This window comes from Aulonocara sp. 'chitande type north' Nkhata Bay, linkage group LG1 (assembly GCF_057382095.1).
Source record: "Aulonocara sp. 'chitande type north' Nkhata Bay isolate Kocher_YH1m ecotype deep benthic linkage group LG1, A_spYH_male_GT1.1, whole genome shotgun sequence".
In the NCBI taxonomy this organism is placed as follows: domain Eukaryota; kingdom Metazoa; phylum Chordata; class Actinopteri; order Cichliformes; family Cichlidae; genus Aulonocara; species Aulonocara sp. 'chitande type north' Nkhata Bay.
Genome location: NC_141344.1, coordinates 33,808,243 through 33,835,896, shown reverse-complemented (window position 1 = coordinate 33,835,896; position 27,654 = coordinate 33,808,243). Strand labels below are relative to the sequence as shown.

At 40.3% G+C, this 27,654-nt stretch overlaps 1 protein-coding gene across 1 annotated transcript in view; it reads left to right on the top strand.

The window, feature by feature from the left end:
• Positions 1 to 27,654, top strand: part of LOC147339415 (protein kinase C-binding protein NELL1-like) — a 307,103-nt gene that overhangs the window by 210,903 nt on the left and 68,546 nt on the right. The window contains exon 14 of the mRNA XM_086294400.1: positions 23,037 to 23,159. Coding sequence (XP_086150526.1) covers positions 23,037 to 23,159 — 123 coding nt within the window. The remainder of the gene's footprint in view (positions 1 to 23,036; positions 23,160 to 27,654) is intronic.

The window sequence follows — 27,654 nt, the reverse complement described above, 5'->3', positions numbered from 1 at the left end:
CACTAAATAACCGATATGAGTGTGTCATTGGAACCATGCAGAATGCCGCTTACAAACCAAGCTTGTTAGTATTAGCTGATAATTTAGAAATCCACCTGTTCATCTAAATTTCATGCCTCAGGATCCAAAAGACTAACGTGGTGGTGAGATTAATGCTGAGGCTTCACATTGTCAAGTTAAAAAAAATGGGTCGCTGTCACAGTCTATATTTAGTATATAGACTATGGTTAAAATACATACCATATTTCAAGGGGTTTATGCTGCCAATCTGGATATTGAACTAAGCAGCTAGCTGTCTGATCTGCTGTTTCACCACCTTTTCAGGTCTGTCTGCTGCAAAGATACAGTAAAGAGCAACACACAAAAATAAATGACGGTGACTCAGACTGTACTCGTGACTCTGTAACATCTGTTGAATTTAGTTCTCCCGGAAAGAGATCCACGAATTAAAATGTCCCAGATTATTCATATAATGTTATTTTATGCATAACGGTAAAAAGGTTAAAGCTTCTTTCCTAACCATAAACAGAAAAATCATGAAATCATGAAATATAAATCTACAACCGATAATAACTATAATTGTATTACTTTATTTTATAGTTTTATTTGTAAAGCACTTTTCAAAACAGAGTTCAGTGCTTCACAGTTCAAATAAAAGCCACACATTTAAGATATGTGTATATGTTCAAACATACAGGCACATAAACAGACACATAATCAGCCATGCTGGCAGACACGAATTCCAACAAGTTGTTGCAAACTATGGCCAAAAATGAAGGGGGGGAGATTAAGGAAATGCTAACCTATAAAAATGAGTTTTCTGCTGTCATTTAAAAGAAATAACAGAGTGAGCCAAACCGATTCACTGAGGAAAGCTGTTCCGCAGTTTGGGCGCAACAACCTCAAAAGCATGATCTCTGGTTTTAAAATCAAAGCGAATGACATTTAGGAGACACTGTTTAGACGATGGGAAAGGCCGGCTACACTGAAAAGGTCTTAGAATCTCTGTTATATAAGCAGGGGCCTGTCCATGTAGAGCTTTATATGTTAATAGCAGAATTTTAAAGTGGATCCTAAATTTCACTGCAAGCCAGTGAAGGATTGCAAGGATAGGTATAATATGTGACCGCCTGCTAGTTTTTGTTAGTGCAGAATGCAGCAGCAAGGCTGCTAATTGGAGACGAGCTATGGAGGACTGAGAGACACACGTGAAAATTGAATTATTGTAATCAAGGAGAAAATTAAAGTGTGAACAAAAAGTTCAAGGTGATTGAATGACAGTAAAGGTTTGATTTTTACAATATTTCTGAGATGAAGGAAACAAGACTGTGTGACCTTTGGTTTTCAAAATTCAGGTGTTGGTCAAAGATGATGCCAAGGTTTTTAACAGATACCAAGGTTCATGTTATTGGTCAGGGGAGTGATGATTACATCACTAACCTCAGAGAAATTGTCTGGGCCAAGCACTAGAACCTCAGTTTAACAGGAATTGAGATGAATGCATTTTGAATACATTCTTTGAGGCAGGAGAGGCTGCCAAACTATAAATGTTTATCATCTGCATAGGTAGGAGATTCCATAGGTGCATATAAAGAAAACGGAATTGGTCCAAGGACTGAGCCCTGGGGGACTCCACATACTAGCAGTGCAGATGAGGACATACGCTGATTAATATGAATTCTGAAGTGTCTGTTTGATAAGTAGAAGAAAATCATTTGTGAGCACTACCAGTGATGCCAACCCAGTTTTGTTTGTTAATACAAGTAGCATGATCATTGGTATCGAAGGCTGCAGATAAGTCAAGCAGGACTAAAATGGAATGGTCTGTAGCTGTCAGGTAAATATATATAATGAAAAGGACAATGTCCATCTACCAGTTGGACATGGACATTGACACAGCTCGATTTCTCTCTCTCCTAGTCAAGGCGCTTGTTTACATTTTGCTCTTGAGGAGAGTACACAATAAAAATGAATGAGTGATTCTCGTAATTGGGTCCAGATAATACTATGATTCCCATGTGTGTCAGTAGCTCTTAATATTTGCTGCAGCTTTCACACTGACTCATGCTGCTGGTCTAATGATTCACATGCATTTAAAAAAAAAAAAGCATGTTGGTGTCCATCAGCCACCAGGCACTGCTGCTTTGCAACTGTCCTGCTGAAACTTTTACTTCATTATCTGAAATTAAAGCATACACAGAAGTGAATGCAAACTGATAAATGCCTCAGCAGTTGTCTTTTTAAAGCTTTAAAGTTCAGCGTGTGATGGAATAAGAATGGCTGATTGCTGCCATTTATTCATTTAATGGCTTTTCTACCCTAGATATTTTTGATTAAAATGAACAAACATATAACAGCATTGTTCCCCGACCTTCTCAGAGGTATATGTCAGGACAAAGTACGGAAGCAGCTTCAGCAAAATATATGCCCACTTTTAACAGCACAAATGCTCCGTTTAAATGTAGATCTGTAGATTTAAAGCTGTTTTACGGTATACATTGCACTGACTACTGGTCTAGCATAGCTTGTTTAAAACGTTCCTCTCTTTCCATTAGGTAGGTTACAGATTGCCCTGTGCATTTTGCATGCACTTGCAAAGGCAGACTGACAATACCGAGGTAATGGGTGTCATCCCTGTTTGCTCGAATGTTTTTCCTATTGCTATGTGTTTTAAAGATGTATGATTTCAAAGTAAAAAAGAAATCATTGTAGTAACTTGTGTCTTGCAGGCTACAGATTGATCCTTTTGTTTAGGGCAGCATGTTTTCTTAAGAGTAAATAGAATGTGCTTGGTTGCTGCTCAGTGTTCCTCCAGAGAAAGTGTTCTTTAATTAGCTCGCAGTTGGCAGCAACGCAGGGACAAGGATCCATGGACAATCAATCCATTTTGCAGCTTGTAAACTGTCCTGGCAGCTGACTGGGAGCCCAAGGAGCACTCTCTGCATCTGCTGGGAGAGATAAATCGTCTCGCTGTCTCCCTTTTCAACCTTCCTGCTTTTCCTTCAGCTTCTCCCCGGGGGTGTCAGATCTTGTGCATGGATGTAAAACAGAGTTAGCGTTCACAGCTTAAGGTGGTGACTGCTCATATTTCACAATGTTAATGTGATTGCACTTTAGCTTGTGTAATTGGTTGCTTGTGCTGGAATCTGTATTGTTATTCTGCATTGTGTCTAGATCTTAAAAGGTTTTTGGTAATGATATTGCTGCAACTGCATTGAGGAGGAGACACAAAACTGGAAACCAGTTTTTTTCTTGTCTTTTATTCTATCAGGCAATTAGCATGGAGAAAGTGAACCCAAGCTTTTCAGTAAACTGCAAATTAGCTTCAATCTTTGCAGTTGTGGAACTTCAATTATTAAATATAATGGAGGCTGTTAGGATGCCTGGGTCGTTGACCCAGGGTATTTGAGTTTATTATATTATTTATACTTTTTAGTCTTTGGTTTCTTTGAGTTCTGTCTTATGGTTTATGTCTCTGTCTTCTTTAGTTGCTCTGTCTCCCCTATCACCTGTATCCCCTTGTCTAGTTCGCGTCTCTGTGTATCCTTAGTTCCTATATCCCCGTGTTCAGTCAGTGTTTGTGTCTGCCCTGGTCCCACGTCTCTGTTCCCTCTGTAGTGCCTGCATGTGAGTCTGTGTTATGTGTTTCCTGTTTTACTTTGAAGGTCTCTGTCTTATCTCAGTGTGTTCAGTTTACGCTTCCTTTTGTCTCGTCAGTTCTGATTTGCCCCAGCTGTGTTTCCCTCCTGTTATTCATTCCCTGATTGCTCCTTCTGTGTATTTAAGCCCTGTGTTTCTCTGTGTCGCGATCTACCGTTTATTTTGCTGTGTGTTTTGTCAATCCGCCGGTGTTAGTTTATTTTTGACCTTTTTCTAGTTATGTTATGTTTGAGTTCAGCATTAAAGCTGTTTTGGTTTAAGTTTGTCTTTGGAGTCTGCATCTTGGGTCCTATTCCTGTTTGCATGCAGCCGCCACCTAACAGGAGGCAGTGTTTCACCATTTATACGTTTCTCCTTTTCAAATATTATTTCAAATATTTGCAGATAAATAAATCGCCAAATGCTTTAACCAGTTGCTTGGTAGAGTTTGTGGATGTGTTCCTTTTTAAGAAGCAGCTGAATTATATTGAGGACCACCATGCAGTCTGGCTAGCGAGGAAGTCGCTCAGGAAAATCCCTCTGCAAGTAAAAATGGTAAATGGCCTGTATTTGTATAGCGCTTTACTAGTCCCTAAGGACCCCTAAGCGCTTTACACATCCAGTCATCCACACACTGGTGATGGCAAGCTACATTGTAGCCACAGCCACCCTGGGGCGCACTGACAGAGGTGAAGCTGCCGGACACTGGCGCCACCGGGCCCTCTGAGTACCACCAGTAGGCAACGGGTGACGTGTCTTGCCCAAGGACACAACGACCGAGACTGTCTGAGCCAGGGCTCGAACCGGCAACCTTCCAATTACAAGGCAACCTCCCAACTCTTGAGCCACAATCGCCCTTAAGTAATGGCGTAGTTGATGCAGGATGGCAGTTTAGCTACTTGGGAACCGTAGTTCTTCTCCAATCTGTCTGAAAGTGATTCCAGTCCAAGTTTGGAAACACGAGTCATGCAAGTCACCAGTCATGCAGGTCATGCAGTCACCTCACAGTTGCAAGTGGTTGCCCAGCGGTTGTTGCATCCATGAATTTTTTTTGTAGTTACAATGAGATTGCATTGCTGTTTTTACTCTAGTGTGACTGAGCTGTTAATTACAGATGCTGTCAAGCTCTCAGGAAGGTGAAAGAATTAAAAAATAAACAAATGCTAAAAGGAATTACCAGATATACTTTCCAAGCAGAAATGAGGCAGAGAGGGACTGCAAATGAAAAATGTCCTTCACTCTTGCATGTTTGTTTGTTTGCTTCTTCCTACCATTGCTTCTGGACAGAGTTCATGGATGTATCACATGTGTCTCAACAGACATGATGCATCAATCAACTTCTTCCACCCACAGACCACAAGCTTACTTTACTCCAGGCCCCACCCTTAGTATTACAATATGAGCAGCTCCTTCCTTGGAGGAACACTGGCTATAGTTCCCTTACACAACATGTATAATCTTTTGCTTTCGTTTTTCTCAACTGTCTCTCTCCTGCTTGGTGGAGGGGATTGTCCTTTGTGAAAACAGCACCATATAAACAATAGGAGGACAAGGTAATTGTGGTTCCACTTGATTTCACCTCTATAGAAGTAAGCAAGCAGCTCTGCAGAAACACTGGAAGAATGGAGGGAGAAAGAGAGGTGGCAGAAAGTGTGAGGCTTCTGTACTTTCCCCTCTCGAAGTTTGTATTCAGCCTAAAGCAGTCTGGGATGTTTACCTGCTGCCTGAATGTTCAAAATAACATCTGGTGTCCCTATTTAAAGGGCATTTGATGTAGGAGGGATTATATGTGCATGATTTGTAAAATAATGTTGTCATTATCACTGGTGTTCACACTCCACACCTTAGGGATCACTTGTCAGTCAAACCATATGTTTTAAAAAAGGTGCTGTACCCGCACTAACCCACTTGCTTGCATGGATCGTATGCAGTGTTTCTGTGCTGTAACATGGTACTTACACTCACCAGCCCCTACATACTAAGTTTGCCTAAAAAACTGCTTTAATTTTTCCTGTCAACAAGGTGCTGGAAACATTCGTCACAGATTTTTTTCAGTATTGACTTGACACGGCATAGCATCATGGAGTTGCTTCAGATTTCTTGGCTGCACATCCATGCTGTGAACTTCCAGTTCCTAAAGATGCTCTATTGGATTGATATCTGGTGACTTTGGATGTTGTTTGAGTACAGTGAACCCATTCCCATGTTCAGGAAACCAGTTTGAGAGGATGTGAGCTTAAAGACATGGTGTGTTATACTCGTGAACGCAGTCATCGGAAGACGGGTACATTAAGGCCATGGGATGGATATGATCTCAGGTAGACTGTGGTATGCTCAGCGCGTCAAGAGAATATTCCCCACACCACTGCACCATCAGCCGCCTGAACCATTCGTGCTTTCTCGTTATGTCAAATTCTGCCCCTGGCATCCAAATGACACAGCAGAAATTCTCATCAGACCAGACTATGTTTTTTCCAATCCTGTTGTCCAGTGTTGTGCATTCAGAGATGTTCTTGTGTATACTTTAGTCATAATGAGTGGTTGTTACCTGTGCCTTCCTATTCCCAGCTTGACCTGACCTCTTACATGAACAAACATTTTTACTGAGAGAGCAGGTCCGCAGAGGATGATGTATTTTTTTTTCATACCATTCTCTGTAAACCCCAGAGATGGTAATGTCAGAAAGTTCCAATAGATCAGTATGTGAGTCCAACCCATCTGGCACTAACAACCATGCCACAATAAAAATCACTTTAATGACCTTCCTTCTCCATTATGATGCTCACCTTGAACTTTCTATGACTGGCTCTTTAGATATCTGCATTAACAGTCAGTTAAACGGGTGTACCTGTTCAACTGTGGCCAGTGAGCATATATTTACACACACAAATACACACAAAGTCTTAACTTGTGTCCGCCATGTATTATATCACCATACAAGTTTTAAGTTTGCAAAAAAATGAATAAACAAACATCACTGACCCTAGGCATTCCTTTGACCATGTCCCTGTGTTGCCTTGTTTGTAGTCTCTGTTATGCTTTTTAGTAACTTTCATGTTCTTTCAGTGCTAAGCTAACAGGGGCTTTCCTGCTGTAATTAGAACACCAAATAGGTAGTTAGAAAGTGAGTGTGGTGTCTTTTTTTTTTCCTTCAGGGCACCTCTGATTGTGAGCTCTCAGCACGCTCATTCTTTGCTTTTGTATGCTGGTTAATGTGAGCACAAACATGCTAATTGCAGTCAAACAAAATGTTCCTAGTGACACTTCTAGGCTACAGATTGGCTGCTTTGGTTATTATAGTCCGTATGGTTTGTTTCTGTCCTGGTAACATGGATGACTGCTAATCCCTTTGTTACCCCAGCTGCACTAATGGAATCAAACACAACAACAAAACCGAGTATAGTTAAGGTAATTTGTTCTAACTTCACAAGTGAACAAGAGCTCAAATGTTTTGCTAGTACAAGGATGTTATGATTTACCACTTTATAATTATGTTATACTTGCACTTATAATGTCTGGGTGTTAGATGATTTGCTTTCTGCATTAAGTAGGTGCTGATAAGGCTCGCAGTGGACATGAAACAGTACATGTATAAAGGCCAATGTACACCATTGAGCCCTGCTCTCAAAAACTGACAAAGATTTAAAAGTTTCTGTGAAGCTGGATTTAAGTTAAAGTTTTTAGAAGAGTGCGCTCTTATGCCAGTAGAGAACTTGATGTTATCAGGTTGGTTGGTTAGTGTGTTCGTTGCAATAAATTTATTTACATTAGCTTCTGTGAGGTAAATAATGGCAGATCCAATAACTCAAGGGTTTTGTTTGTTTTGTTTTTTTTAAAAAGGACTACAAGTAAAATTCAGCTGCAACAATGTTTTTTATGTTAAAAATTATATTGTTGTTTAAATTAAATGAATTTTTGTTGTTTGTTCTCATCTGAAAACATTTATCTCGACTAATGACAGCTCTGAGAAGCATAAGCTGTGCCTGGAATGACATTAAAACAATCAGGGCAGACCTTGCAAGCACTATAATATTTCCACTTTACAGAAATCTCCAGTCTTGAAAGATTTCAAGCTTGAAATTGTTACATTTTTATCAGTTTTTTAATATAAGTATGTTTTTAAAAAATCACACCAATATCATTAGTCTGCCTATTGTTCCTTCATCTTATAAAAAGTGGTGCTATTTTTACATTATTAACTTAAATAACATTAAAAAAAAAAAAAAAGCTTCATCAGCTAAGCAGCATGCTGATGAAGACGTATATTTCTCTTCTGTCCTCATCTGCACTCTAATAATCAATACTTGTTTTTGTTTTTTTTTTAAATCCTGCTGTTCATAATCTGCGCAGTTGTTGCTGTATGGCTGACCAAAAGAAGCTGCCATTAATTTCATGCATCAGTTGCCACATATATTCTTCTAAAACCAGCAATGAAAAAGGCTGTATCCCCCCCCCTCCCTCCCCCACCCCAAGATGCATTACATGTTTAATGAAAATTTAATCAAATCGAATTCCAATTATACATCTAATGATTGTGCAGCCCAGGTGTGACGAGCCTGAAAACCTTGGCAACTCTCCCTGTATATATTAAACGTTCAAAAATAGGGGTCATGCTGTTAAACTGGCCAGGCACCAGCCAATTTAATAAGCCCATCAAACGCAGTTTGGGAAAGCAGGGAAGGGGCCAGAAAAGTTTCCCTTACTCCTCACTTTCATCCATTTGTAATTCCCTCTGAGAAAGCTGGTGTTTATATTTAGCTTCGCTGTGAAGGTTCAATGTAAGGAGCGTTTCTTCTTGCTCATCACCAGACTGTACAACCATCCAAAGTGATGTCTGTAATCATGTTATGCTCCTTTTCTCAAGACTGTCTCTTCTTCTTTGATGCATTGTCTTCCTGTTCCCTTGGCTGAATACAGACCGAGCTGCGTAAAATAATATGTGACTGTGACTATGCATGGGAGGGATGTTTACTGACAGAGCACATTAATGGAACATGCTTTCATTAATGTGAATTGCAACCTGAATGTCTTTATTGCCTTTAGCTGTGTAATTCATTGGGTATCAAAGGAGTTGTATTTCAATTATGAGCTGCTGCTATTGCACAGAAAGGATTTAAACTGTGCGGTCAGGTGCATTGTGCACACAAACATACTATATCCAGCATGATGTGAAGCACTTATGTTTTAAACTAAGAGGTCAATAATTGCACGCAAATGCAACTTAGGTGCATAACACATTATATGATGTGAAAATAAAATTAAAGCCCCATTAATTATAGTGAAGTACCAGTGGTGTATTTTATTTGGGGGGGAAGACACACTATATGGACGTGGGAGTACTGGGACAGACCTCTTGATCTTTAAATTCAGTCTTTTCAGTCCCATTGCATAATGGATAAAAGTTCCAAACGACCTCTGAAATTAACATCTGCACAAAAACTGTGTGCCAGGAGCTTGGTGGTGTTTCCATGGCTGCGCAGCCGTGTTTTAGGTGTACCATTTGTTTCCAGTGTAGTGTATACTATAATATACACTATGATTTCTTTCTAGATTTTTAGAACAGTTGTGCAGTTTTTAATAACTTTAGACCAGACACACGGGGAACTGATCCACTGCATGCCTCCTCTAAAGGAAAAACAGCTCTTAGACCCTAAGGAGGGTGCCTGTTTATTAGAGGGGGTCAATGGACTAGTGACTTTGATACTGATTGTGTTTGAGAGCATGGGAACAGTGACCTGGCCTCAAGAGAAAATAAGAAAAGAGACAAGAGAAAGAAACAAGGACAGACAGAAAAGAAAATGGGATAGAGGTTGTACAACTTCCATTACTGTAATATACTGCAATACATAAGTGATCGGGACTACTAATGCATTACCGGTCTTATACTGGAATGTAATGCATAATGGAAATGGAAAAAAAGATTAAAAAAAAACAAGTTATGGAAAAAGAATATTATTTGTGCATCATTTCCCAACCTGTTGAAGGCCAAGCAGGGGAACGGTGCACAAACTGCTTCATTTAATATAACAATAGTAATAATCCAAGAAATCATTTAAAAAAAACATATGACTTGCATGCAGTATCAAAAGTTGTAATTAAAAAGTAAACTGCCTCTTGAACTCTAGGTAGAATACCACAGACAAGTGGGGAATTTTCTGCAACATATTTTAGGGAATCCATGTCCTTCAAAGCTAAATGCTATGACAGGCAGTCAATATTTCTCCCCCTGTGACATGGAACAGATCTCTGCTGAGTTCGAATCTTGTCAAGGTGAGCAGCAAGGCTGAGGCAGAAAGTGAGCTTGATGACTTTGTGTTGCCAGGAAAAAAAAGATGAAAAAACCCTTGAAATTTCTGCCATGCTCTGGTCTGTTTTATGGTCCTGTCACTGGTCATTAAATTTCACATTACTGAAGTGTTCAGCGTGACATTACTGAACGAGGTGTCGATTGAAGCTTAAGAGATGAGGACATGTTTTAGAAATTTATTATGTAAAGTAAAAGTGAATCACGAGGTGTTAGTTTTACTAGCCTAGGTACCCTTTCTGGATACAGACACCCTGGTCACCACCAAAGGGTAGTGTTACCACTACACCATCCAGCTGCTATTGACATTGTCTGCCGGAGAGAAGAAGTGGCTGGTATCCTAAACACGCCTCCTCAGGTGGTTGATAATGACCAAGCTAAGATTCTGTCGGACTTCCAGATATAGACGAGCAAACTGGTGATGGCTAACCAACCGGACATAGTAGTGGCGTACAAGCAGAGGAAAATGACAGATGTAGATTTACAAGTGATAGCAACATCAGGAAGAAGGCACATGAGAAGATCGAGAACTACCAAGGGCTCTCTTCCACACCATGTCTGTTGTTCTGTTGTCCTTCTCTCACCCCAACCAGTCGCTGCAGATGGCCGCCTCTCCCCGAGCCTGGTTCTGCCAGAGGTTTCTTCCGGTTAAAAGGGAGTTTTTGCCTTCCCACTGTCACCAAAGTGCCTGCTCATAGGGGGTCATATGATTGGGTTGGGTTGGGTTTTTCTCTGTATGTATTATTGTAGGGCAGGGGTAGGCAACGCCAGGCCTCGAGTGCCGGTGTCCTGCAGGTTTTAGATGTGTCCTTGATCAAACACAGCTGATTCAAATGGCTAAATGACCTCCTCTGGTAATGGACTAATCATTTGATTCAGGTGTGTTGACACAGGGTGAAATCTAAAACCTGCAGGACATCGGCACTCGAGGCCTGGCGTTGCCTACCCCTGTTGTAGGGTCTACCTTACAATATAAAGCACCTTGAGGGAACTGTTGTGATTTGTATAAATAAAATTGAATTGAATTGAATTGAGAGCTTGAGAAGATGTGGAGGGTGAAGGCACACTTTTAGATAGGACACTAGGACAGTGGTCCAAGGTAGGTGAGTGTCTCCAGCAGATCCCAGGAACAACATCCGAGATCTCTGTGCAGAAGCATGGGTTTGGCGCAGGACCCGAGCTTGAAGCATAAAGACTAAATATATAAAATGCAAAAAAGAAAAACAATTTGAAAAACTTCTCACCTGATTATCAAAGTGACAAAATCATCTTTAAATCTTGAAAATATGGTAAAACTGTGCTGCACACTATATCCTCAATGACATTATGCCTGATCTAGTTTGCTTACAGTTTGCCAGCCTTAATTTTAGTCAATTTGTTGAGCTTTTTGAGCAGGGCCTGTGGGCTTTCACTTCACCGTGAACACTAATTACAACTGAGTGTGTCTAAGGTCTTTGATGCTGGAGATCATAGCAGCAGAACAGTGCCCACTCAGTCTTGAAGTAAGAACGTGGCTCATCGTGTATATAAACTGCTAAGAAAAAAAGAAAGTATTGGAACACTTAGAAAACACAATGAGATCACAATAAGGGGGGGAAAGATCATGCTGAATATCTATCCTGATGTGAACTGGGTAATGATTTTTAGGAATGAAAAGATGCCACATTGTCTGATGGAAATGAAAATTATCAACCTACAGTGAGCCAAGTTTAAAGACACCCCAAAAATCAAAGTGAAAAAATGATTCGGCAGGCTAGGTCATGTTACCGAAATTTCATTGTTGCAACTTAAAATGTGAATCGGTAGTTTGTAAAGCTCCTAACGAGACAATGGATGGTGTCCTGGGGGATCTCCTATCAGAGCTGAACCATACCATCACTGAGCACCCAGGCAGTCTCAGGTGCAACCTTGTGGTGTTGAAAGCAATGCCATGCCCCAGGATGAACCTAGGACCCACTGTTGAAAGATGTTATAGGCAGTGCAACGTTCTTAACAGCTTCTCCGGACCCTTTCATGTCTGTCACATAATCAGGGTGAACCTGCTCTCATCTGTGAAAAGCACAGAGAGCCAGTGGTGGTCCTGCCAGTTCAGGTATTCTTTTGGAAATGCCAATCAGGCGGCATGGTGAGCAGAGAACAAGCCTGCTAAAGGACATCTCATGTTTCTGAATGCTTGATTGGTTGGGTTAAACCAGTGGCCTGTGGGAGGTCATTCTGTATCTCTGGCAGCGGTTTCTCCTTGCACAAAGGAGCAGATACCAGTCCTGCTGATGGGTTGGGAACAATCTACGGCCTTGTCCAGGTCTCCGGTATGTGAGTCCTTCTTCTGTATAAACACTGCATTTCAGATGTATGTTCTGCTATTATTCACAGACATTTTTGCCAGAGGGGTCTAAAATACCACAAAGGTATTGTGCTGGATTTATGTCATGAGACCTGCCCGTGTCATAGTTTCCCTTTTTTCATTTTCAGAAACTGTTGTGTGATTTTGACAGTGTGCTTTGGATCATTATCATGCTTGAATGTTCTTTCTCTGCGAAGGCGAAATTGGGACTCAACTTGTCAGCCAGCATTTTGGTACATCCAACAGGCATTCATGATGCCATCTGTAAATGTCATCGCTCCAGCACCTTTTGTACTTATGCTGCCCCATTTCATCATACTCCCACCTACACTGTCAGGACTATGCATTTACTGGAGTGCTGGCCAGAGTGACAGTAAGCAGGATGGATCCTAGCTGAGCAAATGTGTCATGGTCTCAACTGACTAAAGAATCTGCCCCCAGTATTTATTCATCAGGCCTTTTAAAGTTTCATCATGCGGTTTGTGCTAAAGAGCACCTTCGGACAGCAACTATGATTTGTAGTCCTGTAACTTGTTCTACCTGATCACCATTGTAGCTGTGCATCCACTGATTTTCAGTTGCTCTTAGTCTTTTCAATCTTTTTAAAGTCACACAATCATCTTATAAATCATTTCTGATATTTATTTTTTTTATGTGGAGCCTGATAACGTTTAGATCATGGATATATTCAGGTTTATTGCACCAAGTTTTTAACTTGGCAGTCTCCATTTTCAAAAAGGCCTCCCTGAAGATTTGTTTCTTTGTAAGAGGAAATACTCTACATGTGGATTTTTAAAATAATGCAAATGTTTAGTGTTCATGCCATTGTGACTCATTCACTTTTTTGTTCAAATAACTCCAGTTTTGATGAAAAACATGTTATTTTCTTATCAAAATGAGAAAATAGCCTCTGCCTCTGATCTGCCTATTAGCATCTGTTGACAGTGCAGAAGTCTCCGTGAGTGCTGCGGCCACTGTCCGTGGCTCTGATGATCAGCTATTATGCATCATTAGTCCAGTGCTTTGGGATTTCACCTCAGCATGTCCAGATCTGACACCACATCACTCTATAATCATCACTAATTAGATTCATCTGATATAGATGGGCAGCATTCTCATATTAAGCTGCTGTCTCCTGGAGAATCACTGAAGTATCTACACCAGTGTTATGATGTTCCAGTGAAACATTTATTAGTGAACAGATTCTTGTACTGAATAAACTCTTTTATAACAAATACTATATACAGATACTGTATATTGTAACTGATACTATAACTGACCACTGATGGTTATCAGTGAATAAGAGTTGCCACAATACATTAAAATACAGTTCCCATTTTAGTCAGTGTTAGCTTAACAAAATAGGAGCATTGGAAATTATATTAAAATGCAGTTAAATTAATCGCTAATAAATAGTTTAAAAATTTCTAAGTCAGTAGCAGAGTAGCCAATGCTTTGGAGATCATATGAACTCTCATACATTGTGGATTCATTTGTGTTTTCTTTTTGTCAGGATTCTTTTTCTGCAATGCAAAAATCTGTCCAAAAGGGTAGGGTTTAGAAGTAGATGCACAAAACGATTTCCCAGGAGAAAACAGCCTGCTACCTGCGGCGACCGTGGCTCAAGAGTTGGGAGTTCGCCTTGTAATCGGAAGGTTGCCGGTTCGAGCCCCGGCTTGGACAGTCTCGGTCGTTGTGTCCTTGGGCAAGACACTTCACCCGTTGCCTACTGGTGGTGGTCAGAGGGCCCGGTGGTGCCAGTGTCCGGCAGCCTCGCCTCTGTCAGTGCGCCCCAGGGTGGCTGTGGCTACAATGTAGCTTGCCATCACCAGTGTGTGAATGTGTGTGTGAATAGGTGGATGACAGGTTGTGTAAAGCGCTTTGGGGTCCTTAGGGACTAGAAAAGCGCTATACAAATGCAGGCCATTTACCATTTTACTATGAGCTTCCAGGCTGATTACAACCAGTATGAAAAGTATTTCCTTGGATGTCCATTTTGAGTGCTGTGTGATAGTCAAGATTCGGTTATTCATTTACTGTTTGATGTTGATTTATTGAGCACATGGAACGCAATTTTACCAAAGTAATTCAAGTTATCCTTTTTTTCTGTTATTTGATCCCTCCATTGTGCGTGAAGAATTTTAGCGTCTTTCTAATCAGTGATATTTGTTAGTGACGTCTAAAGAACTCTATTGTGTAGTAACTCAATGCAAGGTGTATTTATGAAGTCGTGAACTGCTGCCAAAAACTTTTATCTACTACTTTATCTTTTTCCTTTTTGATGGCAGACACAAGAAAAAAGTAGCAGTGCCGAAACAGAAGGTTCAAACCTCCACACCAGCTGCATAGTGAAAGCACCATCAGCAGCAAAAGTAGCATCAGTTAAAAGTCATTCATGCATCTGACACAGAACATTCATCCAGAGGCCTGCTGTGCACTCGAGCACTTTTTGGCAGCACTCATAGCTCAGTATGCAATTCATGTAGTTACATGCATGAGTCACAAGAAAATAGACTTGACTTGTGAAGAGGCATGCAGGATATACCTGCAATTAAAAAATAAATAAATAAACATGGAAGAAGCTTGTGAAGACTGATACATAGGCTAGCTGTGCAATGATAAAATTCAAAGCATATACAGAACATTTGAGGAATGTAAGACACAACTGGTACTGACACCTCGGCACGTATGAGCCTTTCCATGCAAAAGTTGTAGCAGTCTTGTTCAAACTTCGCACAGTTATTGTTACTCTTGCTGGCTCCTCCTTCACCTCCAGCCGGTCGCGGCAGATGATGAGACTGGTTCTGTCAGAAGTTGTTGCCAAGTGCTTGCATTTTTATGGTCTTTTGCTTTGTTGGCATCAACAATTAAAAATTTCAGAGCATAAAGTGGCTGCTGATTGTTGAGAGAAGGTTTGAGGAGTGTTTAATAGGAGTTGTAATCACCAAGTCCAAACCTATTAAATGTCTGTGACTTTGGTAAAAGTTACCTGAGAGCTGAAATCCCTTTGGCTGTCTATTTTTTTTTAATGGCACCCTTCTACATTTTTCCACTTTAAAATTGTTGAAACCCCAAATAGTCTTGCCAGTTAAAAAATAGACCCCAAACCTTGCACAAACCACCATTTATTTCTTCATGAACTCTTGTTCCATGAACTCAGAAAATTAGCCATCAAAACCCTATACTGAGTCTCTAAAAAGGGGACACTATGCACAATAATGTTTTCCCACAAAAGGGTCACATTTCTGTCCTTTCTCCATAACTCGGAAAGCGGAGATCAGAGTGAGCCGTTCAGGTTTATAGCCTCTTGTGACCTCAAAACAGTGCATGCTCATCCCCCTGCTGACAAAAAGACCCAGCAAATAAGCAGCTTCCACTGCCTGCTGGTTTTATTTCCACACTAGAGCTGCTTCTGACTACAGTAAAATGTCTCAGGTATGAGCAACACACTGCAAGTGTTCTCTTGTTAACTGTATATGGTATAAGCATGGTCTCCTTGCCAGAAATTTTGGAAACAGAAAAGCCAAAAACATTGCCAACTGTATAACGAATTGGACCATCTGGGATGCGGGAATGTTGTTTTCATGTACAACAAAAATTGTTTATGCTCGTTCACACACCCAGCTAGAGGGCAGCAGTGGTTTGAGCTCCTGTCTCCCCAGGTCTGCGTGCTAAAGTGTACTTGGGTGAGACACTGAACCCCAGAATTGCCCCTGATGTATATGATTGTGTATAAGTGTGCACGATGGGTTAAAGCACAGAAGTGACTAGAATTTTAAAAAAGAAAAACTGTGTGAATGTAGTATAAAAGCACTTTGAGTGGGAAGACTAGAAAATCACTATTTAAGTACCAGTCCATAGCAGTAGAAGGTAGTCAAAGGTCCACAACCACATTTTTCCAGTGTAATGGCACTAGAAATATATATGACATTATTCTCTGTACTCTTGTACAAAGAAGTCCCCGAGGTTTTGGGGGAAAAAAACGCACAATAAATCTAAAGAGCAAAGGCTCTATTTAAGTAAGTGCAACGACAAGTGCAAAGCACAGACTGTGTAGGCTTTCTGAAGCAGCTGTTTTAGACACAGACTGCAACAGAAGGAGTTAAGTTGAAAAGGATCGCAGGGTTTTATTGTTGAATAAATACAAAGTCGTCATAACCAGCACAGATGAGATGTTAAATAATTAAATTAGAAATTTAAAAGAAAAATGCTGTCAATAACAGGTAACTGTGATCACTTTTTTCGATTTGCAGGGAAGTGCAACAATGAGTCCAAATCTTGCTGTAAATGTAAATACTTTTGATACACAATTTATTGTTGGCTGTTGTTGATACAATCATCAGATTGGCAGCAAATTGAATTCGCGCCAGGGGACATGCTTCTTTTCTCAGCACAATTTCTGGCACGATTTCCACCAACAGTTAGCTTTCCGCAGCCTCATTTGAATGAACCTCTCATCTGTTTGGCCTCCCTTGCTACCTGTAGCATTGTTCGCACAGACAGGCAAAGTGAAATTTAAGGACCACAATAACCCCAAAAGGTCGAAGGGTTTCTCGAACTCGCCATCCCAATGCTGCAGAAATAGAGCCTTTAAGTGTGTTTTAGGATTTATTACAGCTTGTCAGTTCTTCACTTACTCATTATCTGTCAGTGTTGGCTTTCACTTTATAATTTTAAACTGGCCAGCAGACATTAAACACCTTTAATAAGCAGCTGTGTCCATCAGTGTGGATTGTGTTGCTCTCACCGTCATTAGCTCACAGCTATTAGAACCCTGAATTTTTAATCACGCGACTCTTCCTGCCATCAATGTCGACTACTTTTCATATCCCTTCACATAAACTCTAACACATACCACAAGCACTGTTAACACTCACCTCCACTTTACAGCTCAACCTAAGGAGGAAATCCTTGGGAAGAGAAAAGCAAAATAATTTTGCCGACTTGCTTCGGGGCTTTATGAGCACCACTCATTAATTAAGGGGAATGACTCCCACCAAAGCGTTTGCATATTAATGAGGAGTGCGTTTGAGGGAGTGTGCATCTTTTGAGTGCTGTGAGCCCCGGGCACTGACTGGCACTTAAAGACACAGTTGATATAAAAAGATATTTTCGCAGTGCAGCTGGGCTGTAAATTCCCACCACAGCACCGTCACAGGCTGCTCTTTAATGTATTGTTTATAATCATCTTAAATCATGTTAGATTCTAATTGAAGATGTATTCACTAAAGCTTAATCAGTGTGATAAGCTCAGCAGTAGGACATAAATCAATAACATGTTGCCAAAGATTAATTAATCTCACATTTATAAATGACAGACATCATTCCAACAATTCATAACGCAGCACAGAAACCACCCTTTTATGATTTTTTTTAATGGCCCACTTTTAACTGTTGATGCTAGTAGTTCTGTTGCCATCATGCTTTTTGACGACGTAGATCATGGCGTTCTCCTGACACATTTTGAATTGTGTTGTAGGCATTAGAGAGAAAGCCCTTAAATGGCTCCAGTCATATTTCTCAGTTAAGAGTTTCTCTTTCCATTTTGGACAGTATTTGGCATCTATGTACCCAGTTAGTTGTGGAGTAACTTTAGGTTATATATTGGGTCCTCTTCTTTCTCTCCCAAGTGCTTTTAAATAGAGCAAGGAATTTTAAACACAACTTTTATTTTAGATGCTTACATTATTTTACTTTTACGTCACAGAATCTAAAGTAATGTCACAAAATCAGGGTTCTTCCCTTGGATCGATGTACTTTTTGGGTTGTTGTCGTGCTAGAAGAGCTTGACGAGATTCTCATTTAAAGATGCACTGAACCATCCCCACATAATAATAATAATAATAATAATAATGATCCCACCACCATGTTTCACTGTATGGACCGTGATCTTTGGGTTATATGTCTTTTATATGCCTCACCCTACTTTTTGCTTTCTTGTGGGCAAAGAGCTCTGGTTTCCTCTTCCCGTATGGATAACCTTTCTCCGGTTTATGTTAAACATACTGCAGTCTGGCTTAAAGATGTCTCTTATGCAGAAGTGGAGGTTTTTTTGGTCTGCGACCTCGCAGTAGTGATTGTCTTTAGACACATCTCTCACTAGTTTTCCTTTCCAGAGCCTTTGAAAGCCTTTGAAATCTTTTGCTTCCTACCTCTGCCAGGTTTTTCCCTTACATCTTATATACAGAGACACAGACAAAGAACATTCCACAAACTCTTACATGTTGGGGGGGGGGGGGGCCTATACCTCCTCCCTCACAGAGAGAATTATGACCTTGTGAGGGAGGAGATTTACACCTAAAGATTTACATCCCTGATAAGCAGAAGGAGTCCCACTATCTGTTTAACGTCTCCCATTACAATGGCCTCACTGTGTTAACATTCCACATGCATGTAAACTAGTGACAGGAGTGCTCTTACTATAGTACAGTGAGAAAGTGATATTACTATAACTAATGTGATATGATTGAATATGTGATTAATACATGAGAAAAGAAATCTGCCACCACACTTCCTTCTGCAATTACTTTTAAAAAGCACATCTACTTCACTGCGTTCCAGGTAATCTCCAGATATATCTGCCAGTACAAATCAATATCAGTGTTTTTATTTCTGTTCTCTGGCGAACACTCTCAGAGATACATGATCATAAATGAAGAAGTTATTTTATTTGGGCAACCCAACCTTCTACATGGGTATGACAGTGACCATGGTCTTTGAGCTTCTTACTTTCACCCAGTTTTAGGAACTTTGGTGTGATTTTTGACTTGACACCTGTGATTATCATTTCATGTTGTTATAATTTAGTTCTTTTCAACTACACAGCAACCACCGGGTTATGAGGCCCCAAGATCAACCGTAACACAGGCCTGTCAGAGTGGGTCTCGTTAGTGTAACATGTGTGTAACATGTTAATTCTGTGGCGTTTAAAATGCTGCAGCATGCCGGTGCAGTTTAAAGAAACAGGAGCTCAGCCAAGCAGTTGCTCATTTGCTTTTAACAGTGTGACACGACAATCAGACATTTCTTTCCTGTTGCAGAAATGTATCTGTCACCTCAGTAGCAGAGATAAAAATATATGCCTTTTTTCACGGTAGGTCTTTTGACATTTCATAGTAAGTAAGAAGCTTCTGCTTTCTAGTGCATTTTCACCTGTCTATGCTGCCTCAATATCATAACGCAATGGCTTAACTGTGACACCTGAACATTTTTTTAATGTTACAAGTGTCACCTTTGGCTCCTTTAGAACTGAACACAAAAATCTTCTATAGTGTTTTGAAAAAAAAAACTATGCTGTGACTTTAGGTTCAGTTTTAGAATTTTTGAGCACATCGGTCTGCATAAATGTTACATCAGCAATTTAAATAAACCTAAATAATATATTGTATGTGTGCTACGCACAAGGTTTATTAATTTGTGGAGAATAGGTATGGGTGAAAGGTCCTAATAAACGTTGCAGTTTGATTTGCTGTAAACAACAGCCTTAGCTGTGATTTCCAACTAAGACCACTTGCAACGATGAGCAGTTATACATCAGCACACTGGTGAGTCCAGCAGGTCTGTTGTCAGCTCTGCTGTGAATGGAACAGGGGGAAAACTGGGAAGTATTCCCTCATTATGTTTTTTCAGGTCTCTGAACCACACAGGTTACTATGAAACACATTACAAAGAAGGAGAAATTCTCTGTTTCAAATTGAAAGAAAAATCATCTCTCCTTAGCATACAGCTTAAGTTTGAAAATATCCTGCACGTGGTTAAGTTAGCCTACTTTTGGAGGACTACAGATGAGCTGTTCTTAAAAAAATAATAAAAATAAGAATAAGAAGATTGTATTGATCTCAGAGGGAAATGCATAGTAAGCACAGAAACTGCCAGGGGGCTGACTTGCCAAGATCAGTGCATCAGATCATAAAATAACAAATGTAAATATTTTAAAACCACTAATAGTGTCATAATCAAATTTGCTGTTGTTCATTGGTGAAGTCTTTGTCTTTATGGCCGATGAGAACTACCCTCTAAGTAAACTCATGGTGTTGAGTTTATAGCTAGTTTCACATGCCTTTAATATACCATGGGGCTCTGTTTTTCTTACATTTTAGTCACTCGGGTCAAAAAGGATGACAAACCAGAAAAGCCTACATTGTAATACAGAAATCACTACCATAGTAGCTCAGTCAGATCCAAAAAATAGCATTTTTTACAATAAAATATGGTGCATTCATAATTTGCTAAGCTACCACAAAAGCTACCTGTGTTACTTTGTATCATATAAAAATATTTTTTAAGTTTAGCAAATGCAACAAACCATCAAAGATGTGAAAAGTCCAAAGTTAAACTTCAGCTATGCAGTTACATTTGAACTACGCTGCCAGAGAAGTGAAATGCAATTCCCGTTTAGTGGAAGGTCTCTTAGTGGTGGTTAATCATGCACTGCCTGCAGTACTAAATCCCTTTCCTTTCCCCCCAGGCCTCTATCTAAGAGCAAACATATAAAAGTCAAGAGAGCAGTTCATGGTACCCAGCAGAATATAAAACACCGACCCTGAGATTGTACGTTACTCGCAGCACTTACTATTTTATTAGTAAGTCAGCATTTCACGATTCTAACAAAACTGTCCATATTTTCATAATGCTGACCTTGCAAGTTTTCTATTACAAAAAATTGTCTCAGTTTGCGGTCATAGAATATTGTTTGCCACTTTATTTGAGTCAAAGAATGAGTGAATAAGGCAATAATTTCTCTTTCAAGGGTTTGACATGACAGAAGTCATGCTTGCTGTCATTATCATCAGCTGCTGTAAGACCACTTTCTGTGTTGTGATTGGATCAGTGCACCTCCACTCGTTCATTCAGAGCTACACATTTAAGCTGACAATTGTTTTGGTCATCATATTGTTAAATAGTTTTGACAAATTAGAGCACATCACAAAAACAAATGCAATCATGAATATATCTTCATATTGTTCTAAACTGATATATTGAACGCAATCAGGGACTAGATTTGTCACCCCGACTGTAAGTACTAGATCCAAGTGTCAAACATTTGGCCCTCAAGCCATAAACAGCCCACTAAACAGCCTAATCCCATGCACAGGATGGCTTTGTGAAGAGGAGGGTAACATGTCAAACAAAATGTGGAGAAGGTGCACAAGCCAAACCTCCTAGAGAGCCATAGGGTTCAGGTTTCTCTGCACAGCAGGGCTGCTGTAACTCTAAACTCAACTATACATCCAGCCATCCATTGAATTTTCTTCCACTAATCCAATTCAGAGTTATGGGCGGGCTGAAGCTTATCCCAGCTGTCATAGGACAAGAGGTGGGGTACATGGTGGCTCAAAGAGTTGGCAGTTCGTCTTGCAACCGGAAGGTTGCTGGTTCAAGCCCTGGCTCGGACAGTCTCAGTCGTTGTGTCCTTGGGCAAGACACTTCACCTACCGCCTACTGGTGATGGCCAGAGGGGCCGATGGCGCGATATGGCAGCCTTGCATCTGTCAGTCTACCCCAGGGTAGCTGTGGCTACAACTGTAGCTTGCCTCCACCAGTGAGTGAATGAATAGTGGAATTGTACAGCGCTTTGAGGGCCCCGAAAAGCTCTATATAAATGCAATCTATTATTATTATAGGCCTCCAAACTCCACTAATAAATATGAAAACAATAAAGCAATAACAGCAGTAAAAATAAGATCAAAATCAAGACTTAGACAAAGTGATTAAATTGGTTCATTCTCAGAATGTACTTGTGCTCCTGCACACTTTTAAAACATGCTGTTTTGTCCCGGTTTTAATCTGACAGCCCATTTAAGATCAAACCGAGCTCTGTTTGAACTACAATGAGTCTGACAGCCCTGCTCGAGACGGCTTATATATGTTCTGGCCATATCATGCTTTAATTATATTCCCCGCATTATCTGTGATAATGTTCTTGTACTGAATTTGTCACATACTCAGCAGTAGGGACATTCACCTTGTCTCATTGCCGGGATGCAGAGCGTTGATTGCAGTGAGCAGGTTTTTGGCAGAGTTTTTACGGGTGGAAAAGGAAACTGTTTTTCTTTTTTTCTTTCTGCTTTGTCTTCATAATAAAAAAAATCTCTTCTGGCAGTGGGAAAGAGAACAAAACAGAAGCAGCCCATGCTGTTAGCCTACTGTCTAATCACTCTTTCCCATGTTGGCGTACAAATGCTGCAACACTTTAAGCAACTGTTTTCAACTAGTAGAGTCAAGGATTCTCTTTCTGGAAAACTCAAAGTGTTTACATGTTAAAGTAAAGAGATGGTATATTTTCGATATTGTGTCTAGCACGTCATCAGTGTCCAAGCCAACATCATTAGGCTAATTAATTCTGATGCTCAGTAATTAGTCAGTACACCTGCCATGTGTCAGCTGTTGCCTCTCCACCATGGGCGGTAGTTTTTAAGTAAAAGCGGGCTTGGAACGAAAGCGAGCTTTTGTGTTTGTTTGAAGTCACCTTCGAGAATCCACTTCAAGTCCATTTTGAGCATGCCAAGCATAACTGGTGTTTGAAAACATGGTTGCTCAGAGAGGTGGCTGTTGACAGAAGAAAGACTCAGCTATGGCTTCTCATTCTGAGCCAAGCAGCCGGTTGACTGTCCTCTCAGAGCGTAGTGATTGGGTGGCCTCTCGGCTCAAAAAGAAATGACCCCTCCATCTTTCACACACTGCAAAGTCAGAAACACACACACACTCTATTCTCTATGTGAAGTTCCTCTCTGTCGGTTTCTCCCTCAGAGCATGACGAGTGCGCCAGCGGCCAGGATTTGTGTGATGAGAACGCCATCTGCACCAACACCATCAGGGGACATCTGTGTACCTGCAAGCCAGGCTATGTGGGAAATGGCACCATCTGCAGAGGTAAGTTCCTAACCCTGGAATATCCCACCTGACACACAGACACAGAAACAAAAAACCTTGCCACATCCTCTGAAGATAGGTTGCATGCTTCATTACAACACGGTTCATGTGGTTCGCTCCTCCTTCCTATCCTCTAACCAGGCAGCAGCTGCCATGGAGATGGTGAAAATTGAATCTGGACCATTTTCAGACAGTTTTTGCCCACATGTGCTTCTTTCCCCTCGCTGCTCACCCTGCTCCCCATTGACCTGTTGCACTGCCAGGCATGTTTCCTGGTTTGCCTGCATATAATAGCAATTGAACAGCATACAGAGGAAAACACTTTGTTTTCAGGTTCACAAAAAATTAACATTTGAAAAAATATCAGAACCTTTGCATATCTATAGCTATGAAAATTACAGTTCTTTGTAATAGACTCCATTAAATCTACACATAGACCTTAGAAGTGTTGATCATTCACTTCAGCAAGCATGTTAAAGATATGGTTGTTTGCCTGCTAGAGATTAGACCGAAGACTCAAGTTGCAGCACTACTTGGTCTGCAGTAGCACATGTTTGTCAGCAAAGCAAAACACGTTTTACAAAAACTGTGGGAAGTTCTGTTTTGCTGTCTTGGGTTTAACGTCTTGGTCAGGCATGGATATTACTAAAAAGAAAATGGACCTTGCACAATCATAGCAACTGAAACTAGAAGTTAAGATAATAAGCGCATTAGGAAAGTATTCCTTAAATTAGATGAGAGATTACAATCCAGCTGCTGGAGTTTCTCCCTGTTGGCTCTTAAAAAGGTTCTGTGGTTAGGACACTTTAGTATTGATACCTCCATATTTAACTCATTCACTGCCATTGACGTCTATAGCCGTCAATTGCAGTGAATGAGTCAATGGGTTTAACTCATTCACTGCCAATGGCTGGCAGTGAATGAGTTAAATATGGTCTGTATTCTTTAACTATAAATATACTGTGACTCATTTGTCTTAAAAAGAGGTATTAAGACATGTTAAGTTTGGAGGATCCTGCCAACAGTCTAACCTTAATAAGGTGCTTAATTTTAGTAAGTTGTCAGAGTCGGTGTACATTTTGAATATTGCGTATTTTATTGTATAAAACAGAAGTCGGTGGTGGGTCAAATAGAGTCACTTTGTGCTTTTTTGTTATGTCAAATCAATCTCCTATTCACAGGTAGATGACGTGTTCATGCGTCCAATCCGCGAGGCGCAGTATTAATTCTGCTGAAATGCATATTTTCAGGGCTGATGAAACGGGGCAGCCATTTCTAGGCCATGCAGGGCAATCGTAGCAGCAGAGGCTCGTTAGAGGGTTGAGAGCTTTTACAGTCCAGAGGAGTGCTGTGGCTTGAGGTCACCAAAATACCACAAACATTGCTAGGATCCACCAACAGAGCTGCAGAAACATCAGATTTTCACTTTAGCCAACCAGTCAATGAGAAAGAAAACATATTACATTTCAGAATCTGAGGAATCAGGAAGTTTTTTATTTACGGTATCTGTTTGATAAGAGATCTTTAGTCACAAAAAAAGACATAGCAGGTATATCTTGCCTGGGTGTTAAGGTTGCACTTTGCCTGTTACATTTTATGGGTATTTTTCGATTTGGTAAAATAGAGTTAATTGCTCAATGTGTCCCTTTTTTATCAGCAAAGAGCAAAACACTCAGGTTTAAAAAAATTTGTGTGTATGTGTAGGAGATAACAAGCTCTATATTACAAAGCGTTTGAGGATTTGAGGTTTATTTCTCAAAATGTGTTTTGTTGCTCAGAGTTGGTGCTGCCTCATAATATACTGTACTTCTGAACTCAAGTCTTAAAATACAGCTCAACTCCCAGCCTTGCTCATGTCTACAGCTTGATTTGTAAATAAAGAGACCCCATGGGCTTGCATGGAGCACTTTCGTGTAATTTTTTAGACTGTGTGCATATGCTTGGCTGCTGTCCAAGAGATGAGAGAGTCATTAAGCCTAATTAGGCTTTGATATTCTAACCTACCTAAACATGATCTCAACAAAATTCCGGCAAATGTGCTGCAGTTGGATGTATTTGTTGCTGCACAAGCTGACATCCCCCCCAATAGGCGATATATGCCGCCTGTGAGGATGTGGGCTTTTATTTGCTTTCCTGTAATTTCCTTGAAAGTGCCGAATATCAAAAGGGAATGTCAGGACTACTATCTACTCTATCATTTTTCAGGGTTAAATACCATGCTTTATTTTGACCTTCCCACCGTGTTCCATAGTGAAGCCACACTTTGCGTCGGCCTTGCTGCTCCTCACCGTGAAACTTAATAATGTTGTAATTAGGACAGGACAGAGGAAAGCATGTCAGTAATACAAATGATTAGTGGGAGGGTAAGTGTATCATATGGTGCTGTGGGTTGACATCTGCATGTATGTGATGGACAAGAAGTAGGGAAAGTGAATGATGAAACAAAAAGCAGCAAATGCAGGAGAGTGAAAGAGGAGGGAAATGCAGTGACAGAACCAGAAAGTAACAGGAGACATAAAAAAAAAAAGTAAAGAAGTCGTTGTCACCCACCCCCACTCACCCAGCCATCTGTAAAACAGGCATTAGGATGAGCAGCAGGTAGGAGGCAGGTCCAGGGAGAGATCAATGTAATTTGCAAAGTGCTTTCCACATAGTTTCAGCCTCTGGATTGTCTCCAGATTCATCACACACACACACACACACACACACACACACACACACACACACACACACACACACACACACACACACACACACACACAGAGGCACACAATGCTTGAGGACAATATAAAAATTAAACTACAGCCTACATATTTGTCACTCCAGGAGTCACGGTCAGTGTGCAATTTATATAACAGAGAGGTGAATACATCAAACAATGTTTAGAATATAAATGATGAAATATGAAAACATTAGTTAACATAGTGGGTTTTGTTTTGTTTTTTCATGTTGGAATTAGAAATGCACTTTATTAAAAAATGGGTACTTTTAGGCACATGAAAAATGTGCATCTAGCTCCTGAACATGTAATTCCATCCGTGGACTTTATTCTGCACTCCTCTAATATCCTTTCAAAAGATTTCCTGCAAGGAAAAACCCACTTTAGCTGCAACAGGAAGGTGTGGCATTATTGTTAAAGGATGATTTCTTTTTTTAAAATTTGCCCCAAAGTTGCTGGAAAGGTTTAAAATCAGGATTCTGAACAAACTGGTCAAATACTCCTTCACCAAACTAGAACAAAAACCTAGTTCATGTAGTGCCTAGATATTCCTAGTCTAGGAAATTAACCCAGACCCCACATTGTGTAGCTAATACATGATCAGTCATTATGCTGAGACCATGCATGACACTCAGTCCAGCTGACTAATGACATTTGTCACAGGCATGTAGGGAAATTTGTTTTAATAATGTCATTAAAACTTCCTGCATTTTACCTATATTGTGCAGGCCAATTAGTATATTATGTGAGAGGGGAGTTTGAGGAATCTCTCTCTATTTCCCCCCTCCCCCTGAGATCTCATTACTGTGTGATGGTGACAGTGTTGGCCAATCGACCTGTGCCTCCCATCTCATTCCCCTCATACATCACTACTGCCCTCTTAGGAATAGGGGAATTAGTCTGAGTGTGACTGCAGCTCCTCAGCCTGTCCCTGCTAATGTTAATAAGGAAAAAGGTGAGTTTAGCTTTAGCTCATGCCCGACTGTGCAAAACTGCATTTCAGAGACAGAAAATGTATGGGTGACTGAGGGGTGGAACGGCCAACAAGTACCCATCAACATTTAATGTCTTTTTACATATACAATGCAACTTCACTTGGATTTGTTGTCAAGGAGGTAGCATTTTCTTTTGCAAAGGTATAATTTGGCGTTTACTATTTGTTAGGGCTTGGAGGATGGTAAAACCTGCCATAGGTATAGGTTTATATGCTCAGTGACTTCCGAACTGAAAATCTCACACATTTTGTTAGACTTTTACCCCATTTGATGTCATGAAGTGATGTTTCATTAATTATTAGATTGGCAAGACTTTTGTGAATGCCTTAGTTTTCGGCCAATTAAATCTCTATACAGTGGTGGTCAGATATTTACGCACACTCATGAATATCATGGTCATTCTGGGCTTGTAATGATTGCTTTGAACTGTTGTTTTCCCAGGGTGGAATGATTGTACGGCATACATCTTTAATGACTTTATAAAGCAAGAATTGGGTACACAAGTTTGAATATATTTCAGATTTTTTCTAATCCACACTGGTTGGCTAAATGTCCCTTAGCAAACTGCACCTTGACCAGATGCTTTTGGTAGCTGTCAACAGCCTTCTGGCGTAATTCTGGCTGGATATTTGATCACTCTTCTTTGCAGAATTGGTTGAGTTCATTTAAATTGGTTGGTTTATTGCCACAGAACCGGCTTTTAAGTGTAGTCCACAAATGTTCAGTAGAGTTGAGATCAGGGCTTTGGGAAGGTGATGCCAGAGGCTAAATGTAAGCCTCC